General features: G+C 43.2%; 1 protein-coding gene across 5 annotated transcripts in view; it reads left to right on the forward strand.

Moving 5' to 3' along the window:
• Positions 1 to 13,834, forward strand: part of LOC111752308 (uncharacterized) — a 57,373-nt gene that overhangs the window by 12,469 nt on the left and 31,070 nt on the right. For all 5 annotated transcript variants that reach the window (XM_064275533.1, XM_064275532.1, XM_023555475.2 and 2 more), the window contains 4 exons: positions 335 to 487; positions 6,893 to 7,041; positions 9,590 to 9,730; positions 10,277 to 10,422. In XM_064275533.1, the coding sequence (XP_064131603.1) occupies positions 335 to 487; positions 6,893 to 7,041; positions 9,590 to 9,730; positions 10,277 to 10,422 (589 nt within the window). The remainder of the gene's footprint in view (positions 1 to 334; positions 488 to 6,892; positions 7,042 to 9,589; positions 9,731 to 10,276; positions 10,423 to 13,834) is intronic.

The following is a 13,834-nucleotide window of genomic DNA, read 5'->3' on the forward strand; positions in this document are numbered from 1 at the left end:
ATCCTTACTCCATAGAACGAACTTAGATATTCTTTTCTATTTTACTTAAAAAAAAAAAACTGAGTTGCAACCTCTAAATTAATTTCCTGGCCCAATAATGGGCAGTAATCTGCTAGAAAATCTCTGCCATATAGGGCTTTTCTTGGGGCCTTACACATAGCAGGAGCTTCCTAAGTCTATGATGAATGGTCACCACAATGCACACCTGATCCAGAGTTAATAATTATTTTAGATGTTCTTATGTAGTCTAATGACAATATTCCTTTTCTACATCTTCAGATGCATGGGAATCTCTTTATGCTGCACACCTGTAAGTTTTTTTCTTATATTCCAGTTTATTCTGGTGAGACCGGATGCCTCCCCGCCAAGCTTCCTACCAGTTTCCTTGGAACCTTTGCTCATGACAATTCAAGACGTGTGTTACACGCTGGGGCAAGAGCTGTGTATCTGGGGCCTTCAGCTGAGCAACCCAGAGGTTGCCAGACTTGTGAGTCATGGATTTTAAAAATATTTTTTCAAACCTTAAAATTTCATCTAAACATATTGCATTGTGCATTCAACCTATAGTTCATTTTGCTCTCAGTGCTATGCTGCAAGGTTTTCCTTAAAAAAAAAAAAAAAAAGTATTTTTAATGAAATATTGTAAACTTATATAAAAATACAGAAAATAATAGAAATGACACCCATGTACCCACCACCCAGATATAACATGCTTTTTTTTTTAAGGACTAAAAATTGCAAATATTTACAAATACAATAGCTACAGCCTCATTTTACTTGCTCTCTCTGTATCTACTTCCCCAGAAGTACCACTGGCCTAAAGTTGATGTGTATCAATCCCATGCATGTTTTAATACTTTCATTACATATGCAAATGTTTTTATTTACATAAATGGAATTCTATTGTATGTATCCTTTTGTGACTTACTTTTTTTACTTACATCGTCAGGAATTCTCATGTTCATTCATTTTGACTGCTATTATACGAAACTTTCAATCGTGAAAAATAGTTTTGCTGGCTATACAATTATCGATTAACCTTTTGTTTTGTTTTTTAACTGAGCTTCCATTATTGCTTATGAGAAGTCACATGTAGGGTTTGTTTCTGGAGGGGGAATATCAGGTAATTCAGACCAAGAAGATAATCTAGAAAACACACACACATTAGGCAAGGGACCCAAGAGAGGATGGAGGCCCAGGGAGGAGACATCACCAGGGACAGTTTTTTCTTGGAGGTATTTGATTTAAAGAGGAGGCAGTTGAGAAGCTGAGCAGTGCTTTTGACAGGCTTCAAATACTAGGAGACACTGATCACCTGGAGAAGGCCTAATTAACCCCCTTGCCTTGTGCTGGAATAGCGAAGGACTATAGGAATAAAACTGAACCACAGGTGGATGAGTACTCAAGGGACTCTAGCTTAGTTTCTGATCACCTCAAGTCCTGAAATTGGATTGAGGGATCCTTGATTGCTGGTGCCTGCAAGGGTCCGGAAGAAAATGAAAATGTTCCCTGGAAGACAATCATATTAACTTGGGTCTCCACTAATGTCTATAAACAATTTTGTAACGATAAAGTCAAGCATACCAAATTCCATCTTTATAATGTATATGAGACAAAGAAAATATAAGACAAAATCAAGATTTTGTCAAAGAACTGAATTGGCCTTCTAGAACTGAAAGAGACAATAACTGAGATTGAAGTCTCAGTGAATGTGTTTAACAACATATTAGGCAGAAGCAAATGCAGATCCTCTCTGGAGGAATCTATCTTCAGAGCGGAAAGAATTTCCGTAACTATTTTCCATGAAATATGAGCTTACGGTAAAAAAGAAATCAGAAAAATACACAAAGAAGTATCACTCTGAGTAGGAGCTGGTAGAAGCAATAGACAGCAATATCAGATCCCAAAATGACTCAGATTATTGTAACTATGAGATTCAGGTTATAAAATAAGTTTAAAATGTTCAAAGAAATAAAATCAGGGATTAAAAGGAAAAAAGAGTAAGAGACTAAAAAAAAAAGAAAAAGATCAAAATAGCCACTAGTGTTGTCCCCCAATCTCTACTCTCTCCTTCCTCCTTAAAAGTTATTTTATGATAATCAGACATTATAGTTTAGTTTTACATGGGCCAAAGGACTTGAACAAACCCTTTTCTGAAGAAGATATACAAATGGCCAATAAGGATATGAAAAGGTATTCAACATCATCAGTCACTGATGTTAGCTGCCATCAAGTCGTCCCAACTCATGGGAGTCCTGTGCACAAGAGCATTATACCATTTTTTTTTTTAACTGAACTTTAGATGAAGATTTACAGGACAAACTAGTTTCTCATAAATCAGTACACACATTGTTGTATGACATTGGTTAACAACCCCACGACGTGTCAACACTCTCCCTTCTTAACCCTGGGTTCCCTATTACCAGCTCGCGTGTTCCTCCCTGCCTTCCAGTCCCTGCCCCAGGGCCGGTGCACCCCTTTACTCTTGCTTTGTTCCATGGGCCTGATCAATCTTTAGCTGAAGGGCGAACCTCAGGAGTGACTTCATTACTGAGCTGAAAGGGTGTCCAGGGGGCCATATTCTCAGTGTTTCTCTAGTCTCTGTCAGGCTGGTAAGTCTGGGTTTTCTCTTTGAGTTAGAATTTTGTTCTACATTTTTCTCCAGCTCTGTTGGGGACCCTCTATTATGATGCCCGTCAGAGCAGTCAGTGGTGGTAGCCGGGCACCATCTAGTTGTACTGGACTCAGTCTGATGGAGGCCATGGTAGATGCGGTCCATTAGTACATTATACCATTGTGATCCATAGGGTTTTCACTGGCCAATTTTCAGTAGATCACCAGGCTTCCTTCCTAGTTTGTCTTAGTGTGGAAGCTCCGCTGAAACTTGTTCAGCATCACATCGACCTGCAAGCCTCCACTGACAGACAGGTGGTAGCTGCACATGAGGTGCATTGACTAGGAATTGAACCGGGGTCTCCCACATGCAAAGCAAGAATTCTACCAGTGACCCACCTCAGCCTTCTCATTAGCCATTAACCCACTGCCGTTGAGTCGATTCCAACTCATAACAACCCTATAGGACAGAGCAGAACTGCCGACCTTTTGGTTAGCAGCCTAACGCTTAACCACTGTGCCACCAGGGCTCCCATTAGCCATTAAAGACCAATCCTGTGGACATCGAGTCAATTCCAACTCATAACAACCATATAGGACAGAGCACAGCTGCCCCATAGGATTTTCAAGGATCGCCTGGTGGTTTCGAACTGCTGACCTTTTGGTTAGCAGCCATAGCTCTTAGCCACTGTGCCACCAGGGTTTCCCGTTAGCCATTAGAGAAATGCAAATCACAACCACAATGAGATACCACTTCACACTCACTAGGATGGCTATTATAAAAAAACAGAAAATCACAATTGTTGGTGAGGTAGTGGGAGATATTGGAACCCTCCTATGTTGCTGATGGGATTGTAAATGCTGCAGCCACAGGAGAAAACACTTTGGGGCTTCCTAAAAAAGTTAAATATAGAATTACCGTATGACCCAGCAATTCCACAACCAGGTAGATATCCAATGAATTTTTTTAAAAGACATTTTTTAAAATAATTTTTATTGTGCTTTAAGTGAAAGTTTACAAATCAAGTCAGTCTGTCACATATAAACTTATACACATCTTACTACATACTCCCATTTACTCTCCCCCTAATGAGTCAGCCCGCTCCCTCCTTCCAGTCTCTCCTTTCGTGACCGTTTTGCCAGTTTCTAACCCTCTCTACCCTCCCACCTACCCTCCAGACAGGAGATGCCAACACAGTCTCAAGTGTCCACCTGATACAAGTAGCTCACTCTTCATCAGCATCTCTCTCCAGCCCATTGTCCAGTCCCTTCCATGTCTGATGAGTTGTCTTCGGGAATGGTTCCTGTCCTGGGCCAACATAAGCTTTGGGGACCATGACCACCGGGATTCCTCTAGTCTCAGTCAGACCATTAAGTCTGGTCTTTTTATGAGAATTTGGGGTCTGCATCCCACTGATCTCCTGCTCCCTCAGGGGTTCTCTGTTGTGCTCCCTGTCAGGGCAGTCATTGGTTGTGGCCAGGCACCATCTAGTTCTTCTGGTCTCAGGATGATGTAAGTCTCTGGTTCATGTGGCCCTTTCTGTCTCTTGGGCTCATAGTTATCGTGTGACCTTGGTGTTCTTCATTTTCCTTTCATCCAGGTGGGTTGAGACCAATTGATGCATCTTAGATGGCCGCTTGTAGCATTTAAGACCCCAGGCACCACTCTTTAAAGTGGGATGCAGAGTGTTTTCTTAATAGAATTTATTTTGCCAATTGACTTCGAAGTCCCCTTAAACCATAGTCTCCAAACCCCCGCCCTTGCTCCGGTGACCTTCGAAGCATTCAGTTTATCCTGGAAACTTCTTCGCTTTTGGTCCAGTCCAGTTGAGCTGACCTTCCCTGTATTGAGTATTGTCCTTCCCTTCACCTAAAGTAGTTCTTATCTACTATCTAACCAGAAATAACCCTCTCCCACCCTCCCTTCCTCCCCCCTCTAGTAACCACAAAAGAATGTGTTCTCAGTTTATAGTATTTCTCAAGATCTTATAATAGTGGTCTTATACAATATTTGTCCTTTTGCATCTGACTAATTTCACTCAGTGTAATGCCTTCCAGATTCCTCCATGTTATGAAATGTTTCACAGATTCGTAAAAAGACATTTTTAATATGTAGCCAGCATTTTTAGTTGTTTTTATTCAGAGGGTCCATCAGGGTAGCCAGTCCACCCAGCTGCTGGAAGTAGAATGTTGTCCATGCATGTTGCAATTGTCCTTCACTGCTCTGTATACTCTTAATAGCAACAAAATACTAGAAAACTCATACAAAAGTTTGCAGTTGATCAATAAATTCATGCTTTAGCTCAAAACAACAAAAAAAGTGTTGCTTAACAGTTCCTTAAAATTTCACCCTGTTGATTAATCTGGAGACTGCTGAAGACTTCTGTCTCAGTGCACAGGTGGCTAAGGTCCTTGCCCACAGCACTGCTGGTGCCCCAGGCAGGGGCACTGCAGTCTTTGGTCGGACTCTGTGGGGCCTGGTCAAGAGTCTGTTTTGCTCAAACCAACGTTAGCATGGGCACTGATGTGTGCCACATTGACTCCTCAGTCTGAAGCACAGACTGAGAAATCCAACCCAGCACTCGAACAGGGCGTTCTCTAATTAAAGAGGCCTTGGGCACCAGCTCTGCAGTTTAGGTAGCAAGTGTCTTTTTATTCTCAGCCAAGGTATAATTTGGAATCCTATAACTGACCAACATGTCATTACCTCAAAAAAACCCTAAATCCTCCAAACCCCATCAAATTCTCTTTTTGGCCTAAATTCTGAATCAAAGGAACCCTCAGGTTGTGCTGATTATAATTGCTGAAAGGTGGCCTTCACGACGTTCTCGTGATTTGTCCTTTTAAATATCTCCCTTTATCTGTTAGGGTAGTGATTTAACTTCCATTGACATCTTTTGTCCCCACAAGAAATGTCTTCCCAGCTCTTCTACCCTTAGGTCCACACTAGAGACTTGAAAGCAGTGATGCGGACAGACACATGGACACCAGTGTTCATTGCAGCACTATTCACAATAGCCAAAAGGTGGAAACAACGAAAATGTCCATTAGCAGATGAATGGAGAAACAAAATGTGGTGCATACGTGAAAAGAAATCAAGTCCTGTTGCGTGCCACGACACGGACGAGCCTTGAAAACATTATGCTGAGCGAAATAAGTCAGTCACAAAGGACAAATACTGTATGATCTCGCTTAGATGAAATAAACAAATATATAGAAACCAAAGCTTATTAGTGGTTACCAGGGGATGGGGAAGAGGGGGGAAGGGGAGTTTTTTCCAAGAGGCCAGGGAGTTTATGTTAATGGTGGTGGAATAATTTGGAAAATTACTAGCTAAAACCATTGCATAACTTGAAGAATGTAATCAATGTCACTGAATTGTACACGTAGGAATTGTTGAATCAGTGTATACTCTGTTGTGCATAATGTAATCAATGTCACTGAATTGTACACGTAGGAATTGTTGAATCGGTGTATACTCTGTTGTGCATATTTTTGACAGAATAAAAATTAAAAAAAGAAAGAAAAGAAATGAGCTTACCACATTCAGGAGCCTGAGGGAACTTGAGATGGCTCAAGCCTTGTTACCCGTCCTGTCCAGATGCCTCCCTCCATACGAGAAACATATCATTGCTGAGTTTGCACAGTCCAGTTCTGAATGAAGGAGCCCTGGTGGTGCAGCGGTTAAAGCACTCGGCTGTCAACAGTTTGAACCTACCAGCTGCTCCTTGGGAGAAAAATGCAGCAGTCTGCTTCCCTAAAGATTTACAGCCTTGGAAACCCTATGGGGCAGTTCTACCTTGTCCTGTAGTGTCGCCGTGAGTCGGAATCGACTCACGGCAGTGGGTTTCTTTTTGGGGGGGTTTAGTTCTGAATGGACCTTCAAATCCTAATTATATCTATGGTAATGAATGACAGATCACTTAATTATTAAAAATTTTATTAAATTATACGAAGAGCTGCCTCCCTACACTTCACAACTGAAAAGAGCACAACCATAGGAAGATAAATTTGTGGGTTAGAATATCAGCATCTAAAACAGGCGATATGTAAGATTCTCGTCATAAAGCTTGATGTTTCCCATAGAACTCTTCAACAAGTCTTTGACTTAAATAGCGGTTTTTTTTATTTACATGCCACTTTTTCCTTTGATAAACAGAAAGTTATCTTAGAGGCCAAAGTGTTGATGAAGTTCACATGATTGACTTTTAAGCAACATATTAAAGCCCACGCATATTTGTCTTCATTGTGTAAGCCCTTTTTTACTTCATGTTCTCAGGCTCTGTTTCTGGAATCGAAGGGGTGCACCACTTACCCGTTTACCACATTAGAAATCATTGACTGCCAAATGGATCTGTGGTCTCTGGGGCGACTGGGGAAGGCTCTGCAGTTCAGCAGCTTGCTGTCTCTGGTCCTGGATTACTGCAAGTAAGGATGGAACGCAGAGCTCCCACAGGGCTCTTACCGCTGTCAGCTGCGGGATGGTGAGGAGGGCCATGTCTGGGTTCCTCCTGCCTCTTCAGGTCATCGCCCAATGAAGAGGCTCTAAAACCTCCTTAAAGTTAATGTTGCTGAGTAAATGCTAGAGCTCTCGAAAAGAGTCTCTCTTCATTCATTTATTCTTTCAACAAATATTTGTTGAAGGGCCCTCATGGGTAAAAAGGAAGATGTAAATATTTATAAGTCAATGCTTTTTGATATAGTAGGGGAGAGGAGGGAATTCCCAAACGGTCGCGTGTCACAGATGGTTAATGCACTCAGCTGCTAACTGAAAGGCTGGAGGTTCAAATCCAACCAGAGGTGCCTCAGAAGAAAAGCCTGGTGACCTACTTCCTAAAAATCAGCCATGGAAAACCCTCTGGAGCACAGTTGCCATAGGGGTCGCCATGAGTCAGAGTCGACTAGATGGCAGCTGTTTTCGTTTTTAGGAGAAAGGTAATATATACTTATATATATACTACAAGGTAGAAAGTCTGAATGTCACAAAAGATGCATATATAAATGTTTGTGGTAGTTCAGACAAGGGAAGCCACAGTTCCCTGGGTGATGGGTTGGACATTCACCAGGAGAGGAGTGGGAAGAAAGGTGTGGTGTTAATGGAAAGGCAGAGCAAGTCCTTCAGAGGGCTTGGCCCCACAGCGTGCAGGGTCTCCTCAAGGCCCTGGTGGTGACAACGGGCAAATGCATCAGCAAAGCAGGGAGAGAGGAGCTCTTTGTTGAGGTGCAGGGGTTTCATCACATTGTTCTCCAGGTTTCTGAAAGGCAGGGAGGAGCAACAGGCAGCAGCTCTGAGCACAGGGCAGCTGAAGGCCAGTGTCCTCAGGACACCACCACAGAGACTGCAGGGCACGCACAGGGGTCCCTCACCGGCTTCCACGCTGAACTCGGCGGAACTGGGCCCGCTGCTAAGAGACCCCTCTAGACCCAGCTCCTGGGAGGGACACTGAGACCTGTGCTGGTGGGAAGAAAGAAGAAGGGATTCCCATCTTTAGCAAATAGCCCATTTTAATTGTCAGTCAGAACACTGCTGCTGCTAAGACACCTAGAAGCTGTCAGGGTTGGGGTGCTGGGCTTCACAGCCCAGATTTTAGCAGTGGTTACCAGCCTTCTGGGGACTGCAGTTCTTTTCTCACTGTCTTCTCTGATAGACTGAGGTCCGAGCGTCAGACGAGACGCCCTTCTTTCTCGTGGGCGCTGCATTCCCATACTCACCACAGCGGCCGGAACGTAGTGGGCCCTCAACAGTTATTTGTTGAATTAATAAATTTTAAAAGTTATTTCTGTTAATACTACCCACTTCGCCTTGACGTTCAAGCCTTGATATTACAAATTCCTTGAAGACGTCACTTTCCCTCACTGAGCCTCAGCTTCCTGACCCATAAAAACCTATTGCTAACACCTACCTCCAGAGGGTGTTGCAGGCATCGGTGAGACCATACGTATGATTTCACTTTGCAAACTCAAGGACTGTGCAGTACAAATCCAGAGAGCTGCAGAGGGCTGTGGAAGGGGAGGCAAGTGGTGGAACTTTCCAGAGCCTGCTCTGAACACACTTAAAGGGCTCCTTTCTCACGGAGTCCTGGTGCTGCTGAGGTCTTCCCAGACTCCTCCTGGCCCTGCCAGGTGGACTATTTCTCTTGTCTCCGTGGTGGTCACCTCCAGTATCCAGAGCTTGTTTCCTCTCTGTTCCCCTAAATGGATACTTCTATCTGTCCACTGCTCCCTTTTCCCAGGAGACAGAGTCCGTGTCTCTTTCCTCTATACCTACCCTACCCCCACAGCCAGCCCTGGCTTGGAACCAGGGACAGGTGTGAGGGAGTGGGGTTGGAAAGGTAAAGAGGCAACAGGGATGAGAGGAAGTGACGCATTTCAGTTGTCCCAGTGGTTCCTGCGGAAAGGAGCAAAAACCAAAAAACAAACAAACCCAATGCCATCAGGTCAAATTCTGACTTATGGCGACCCCATGTGTTAAAAAGTAGAACTGAGCTTCACAGGATTTTCTTGGCTGTGGTCTTTATGGAAGCAGATTGCCAAACCTATCTACCACGGTACCAGGTGGGTTCAGATCACAAACCTTTAGGTTAGTATTTGAGTGCAAACTGTTTGCACTACCCACGGACCTCTGGGTGCTATTAACCATTTGCTATAGCTACTAACGGAAACCCTGGTTGCATAGTGGTTAAGAGCTACAGCTGCTAACCAAAAGGTTGGCAGTTCAAATCCACCAGGTGCTCCTTGGAAACTCTATGGGGCAGTTCTACCCTGTCCTGTAGGGTCGCTATGAGTTGGAATCGACTTGACGGCAACGGGTTTGTTATTTATTTATTTACTCAAGTAGCTATTAACAGTTAGCTATTAGCTATTAGCAGATGGTTAATGCCTCTCACTGGCCCCAGATGATGCTTTGAAATTAATGACCCAATGGCTGACGTAGGTTTTAAAGGGCACTAATTTGTTCTTGTCATTTTTTTTTTAGATTTGGAAATGAGGAAGTTGAGAACATTTTCTCAGGCCTGGAGAACAATCAAAGGCTTCAAGGCCTTAGTCTGCGTTACTGTGGTCTGGGGCCACAGAGCGGGCCAAGGCTGGGTGCAGTCATCAGCCAGAGTGCCATTTGGTGAGGCGTGTCCCCAGCTTCCCCACCACCCCCATCCTGGCACTGCTCCATCCTGAGTTACACAACCCGATGATTTACAAAGCCTACCAGCCCCTGGCTTCCCCTGATTTCTCACTGTGATTTTAATCATCTTGTTTTTCCCCTTCTAGATTTTTGTTTTCTGCTAATTACCAGAGAAAGTCCCTTTATTTAAGTTTGAGAATCAGGGTGTGATGCTGAATGCATGTTTTTACTAGCTGACATTGTTCCTAGGTCTGCTTTTATGGCCTATGATTTTATGAAAAAAAGAAACAAACAAACAAAAAAAGCCTGTCGCTGTCCGGTTGATTCCAACTCAGCGACGCTGTAGGATGGAGTAGAACTGCCCCATAGGGTTTCCAAGGAGCAGCTGGTGGTTTCGAATTGCCAATCTTTTGGTTAGCAGCTGAGCTCTTAACCACTGCGCCACTGGGACTCCATGATTTTATGAAAGGAAGCCCCCAAATCCAAATTTCAGGAAGTGGAAATAACATCAAATGAACAATGTATTTTGTCCCCTTCCTCCAGTGAGCTGCATCTGGATGGCAATTACTTGCAATGTTCCGGAGCCCTGGCTCTTCTCAGACCCTTAGCAGAGCATGCAGAGATGCAGAGGAAAGACCTGTTAGCCACATCCTCACCAGACACCAAAAATCCCCCTCAGCTTCTCCAAAGTAAGTGCTGGGGAACTTGGCACCGAACTCCTATTGAAGCCACCTAAACAGGAAACTTCGTTTTGTGATTAAAGGTGACCTTCCAAATGCACGATGAAGATTCCTCTTCCTGAGCTCTCAATGAGAACTTTTTAGGTTAAAAGTAGCAGCAACCCAAATAGGAATAAGGACAAAAAGGGGGTTTATTGGTTTATGTAACCGGGAGGTCCATGAGTGGAGCTGTCTTCAGAGATGGTGGATTTCGTGGGCTTAACCTCTGTCATCAGGAGACCCTCAGTTTGCTTCTCTTGAAGCTACTTGCCTTGTGAGCGTTGGCCTTCTTTCCCCAAGCAGATGGGTTTCCAAGCAGGGAGACTCTGTTAATGTGACCACCAGTTGTCCCAGAGCTAAATCATCACAACTATAATCAATAGGAATGTGTGAGCCCCTTTCTTCCAGTGACTATGTGTCAAATCCCATAGATAGGGCTCTAATTGGCTCTCCTTGAGTCATATGCCTATCCCTAGGACCAATCCCTATGGCCTGGGCCATGGTTAATTGTGATTGGCCAGGACTGATGACACACCTATCATGCAGGGCGGGTGGAGCACTGTGATTGGCAGCCCTGGGTACCAGAATTACATGATTTGCCTTGGGGGAGTAGCAATCCCCCCCAAAAGTAGACAAATGGGGAGGCTAAATGCAGGAGGCAAAAACAACAGCTCACTCCCTGGCTTGGTTATCAAGTGCTGCTATAACAGAAATACCTCAAGCAGATGGCTTTAACAAAGAGAAATTTATTTCTTCACAGTAAAAAAAAAAAAATCCAAATTCGGGGCATCAGCTCCAGGGTAAGGCTTTCTCTCTGTGTCGGCTCTGGAAGAAGGTCCTTCTCATCAGTCTTCCCCAGGACTAGGAGCTACTCTGCACAGGAACCTCAGGTCCAAGGGATGCACTCTGCTCCCCGCGCTTCTTTCTTGGTGATATGAGGTCCCCCTGTCTCTCTGCTCACTTCTTTCTTTTATATATCAAGAGATTGCCTCAAGACACAATCCAATGTTGTAGATTGAGTCCTGCCTCACTAACACAACTGCCGCCCATCCTCCCTCATTAACATAACAGAGGCAGGATTTACAACATATAGGAAAATCACACAATACCCGGGATCATGGCCCAGCCAAATTGATACATACATTTTGGGAGGGACATAATTCAATCCGTGACACTCCCCTATAAATGAATTTATTTGTTTTAATAGGTCACAAGTACACACACATATGACACATTTTAAAGCTGACCGTTTTTAATAATTGCCAACCGTTATCTATAGCGCATGTATAGACCTGGGTTCAAATCCTATTCCAGCTGTGTGTGACTTTGAATAAGTTATCAAATTAATCCAACTTCAGCTTCTTCAGCTGCAAAATGAACATAACTACCTCATAGTGTTCGGTAAGGATTAAATGATGTAACGTCAAGTAGTTGACATGATTTCCTCCACATAGTAAGTACTTGAGATATATTCACACCATCATTATTATAGCAACAACAACTGTTTTTCTTTCAGTTTTTTTATTGTCCTTAAATGAAGATTTACAGAGCCAATTAGTTTCTCATGAAATAATTAATACATATTGTTTTATGACATTGGTTAAAAACCCTGTGATATGTCAACACTCTCTCCTTCTTGACCTTGGGTTCCCCATTAACCAGCTTTCCTGTTCCCTCCTGCCTTCTCATCCTTGCCCTTGGGCTGGCATGCCCATTTAGTCTCGTTTGGTTTTATGGGCCTGTCTTATCTCTGTCTGAAGGGTGAACCTCAGGAGTGACTTCATTACTGAGCTAAAAGGGTGTCTGGGGGCCATACTCTCAGGGTTTCCTTAGTCTCTTTTAGGCCAGTAAGTCTAGTCTTTTTTTGTGAGTTAGAATTTTGTTCTACATTTTTCTCCAGCTCTGTCTGAGACTCACTATTGTGATCCCTGTCAGAGCAGTCAGTGGTAGTATCCAAACACCATCTAGTTGTGTTGGACTCTGTCTGGTGAAGGCTTTGGTAGTTGTGGTCCATTAGTCCTTTGGACTAATCTTCCCCTTTGATTTGTCTTTGATTTTCTTCATTCTCCCTTGCTCCAGATGGGGTGGGACCAGCAGAGTATTTTAGATGGCTGCTTACAGGCTTTTAAGACCCCAGACACTACTCACCAAAGTAAAATGTAGAACATTTTCTTTATAAACTATGTTATGCCAGTTGAGCTAGGGTCCTTTGAGGCTGTGGTCCACAGCCCTCAGCCCAGTAATTTGGTCCCTCAGAGAGTCTGGGTGTGTCTATGAAGCTTCCATGACCTTGCCTTGGTCAAGCTGTGCTGACTTCCTCAGTATTATATGCTTTTACCCTTCACGAGAGTTACCATTTATCTATTGTCTATTTAGTGTTTTTCCCTCCCTACCCCTCCCTTTCCTAGTAACCATTGAAGATTATTTCTTTCCGTGTGTAAATTTTTTCATGAGTTTTTATAATAGCAACAACAATAACTTTTTCCATTTGATGAACACAGTCACTCTACTTACTGGAAAAAAATGAAGATAAAGAGCAGAAGTAAAAGCTACTTTGTGAAAACAAATGCAGAGAACTGTGTAACTAACAAAGATTTGGAAATACAATGGTTATCACCTATTTAGGAACTTTCACGGTATCAGAATGATGTATGTTATTTGTTGAATTTTATAATTTTCGAACTGCCGACCTTTTGGTTAGCAGCCAAACATTTAACCACTGGTGCCACCAGGGCACCTATTTCTACCAACATTCTTATAAAAAGTTATAGTACTATTTATGAAGGCTAAATCGACTTGACGGATATATTGTAACATTGGAGTCTAAATAACTAAGTGAATCTGTGATTTTTTTTTTTTTTTAAATAACTGGAAGTGTAAAAGCATCATTGAAGGGCTTGGGCATGTGGCAGGCAGGGACAGGTGTGATGGAGTGGGGTTGGAAAGGTAAAGAGGTGACAGGGATGAGAGGAAGTGACAGATTTTGGTTGTCCCAGGTGGTTCCTGCTGAAAGGAGCAACAGCCAAAATACCAAACAAACCCAGTGTCATCAGGTTGATTCTGACTCACGGTGACCCCATGTGTTACAGAGTGGAACTGAGCTTCCTAGGATTTTTTTCAGCTATGATCTTTATGGAAGCAGATTGCCAAGCCTCTTTTCCACAGTACAGGTGGTTTCAAACTATCAACTTTTAGGTTGGTATTTGAGTGCAAACTATTTGCATCACCCAGGTGCCTCTGGAAGGAGCAATTAAGGCTTAATTTTTTTTTTCTTAGTAGATTTTATTATGCCAGTTGACCTAGATGTCCCCTGAAACCATGGTCCCTAGACCTCCGCCCCTGCGACTCTTGCCTTTGAAGCGTTCGGTTGTATTCAGAAAAC

This window comes from Loxodonta africana, chromosome 23 (assembly GCF_030014295.1).
Source record: "Loxodonta africana isolate mLoxAfr1 chromosome 23, mLoxAfr1.hap2, whole genome shotgun sequence".
Taxonomy (NCBI): Eukaryota; Metazoa; Chordata; class Mammalia; order Proboscidea; family Elephantidae; genus Loxodonta; species Loxodonta africana.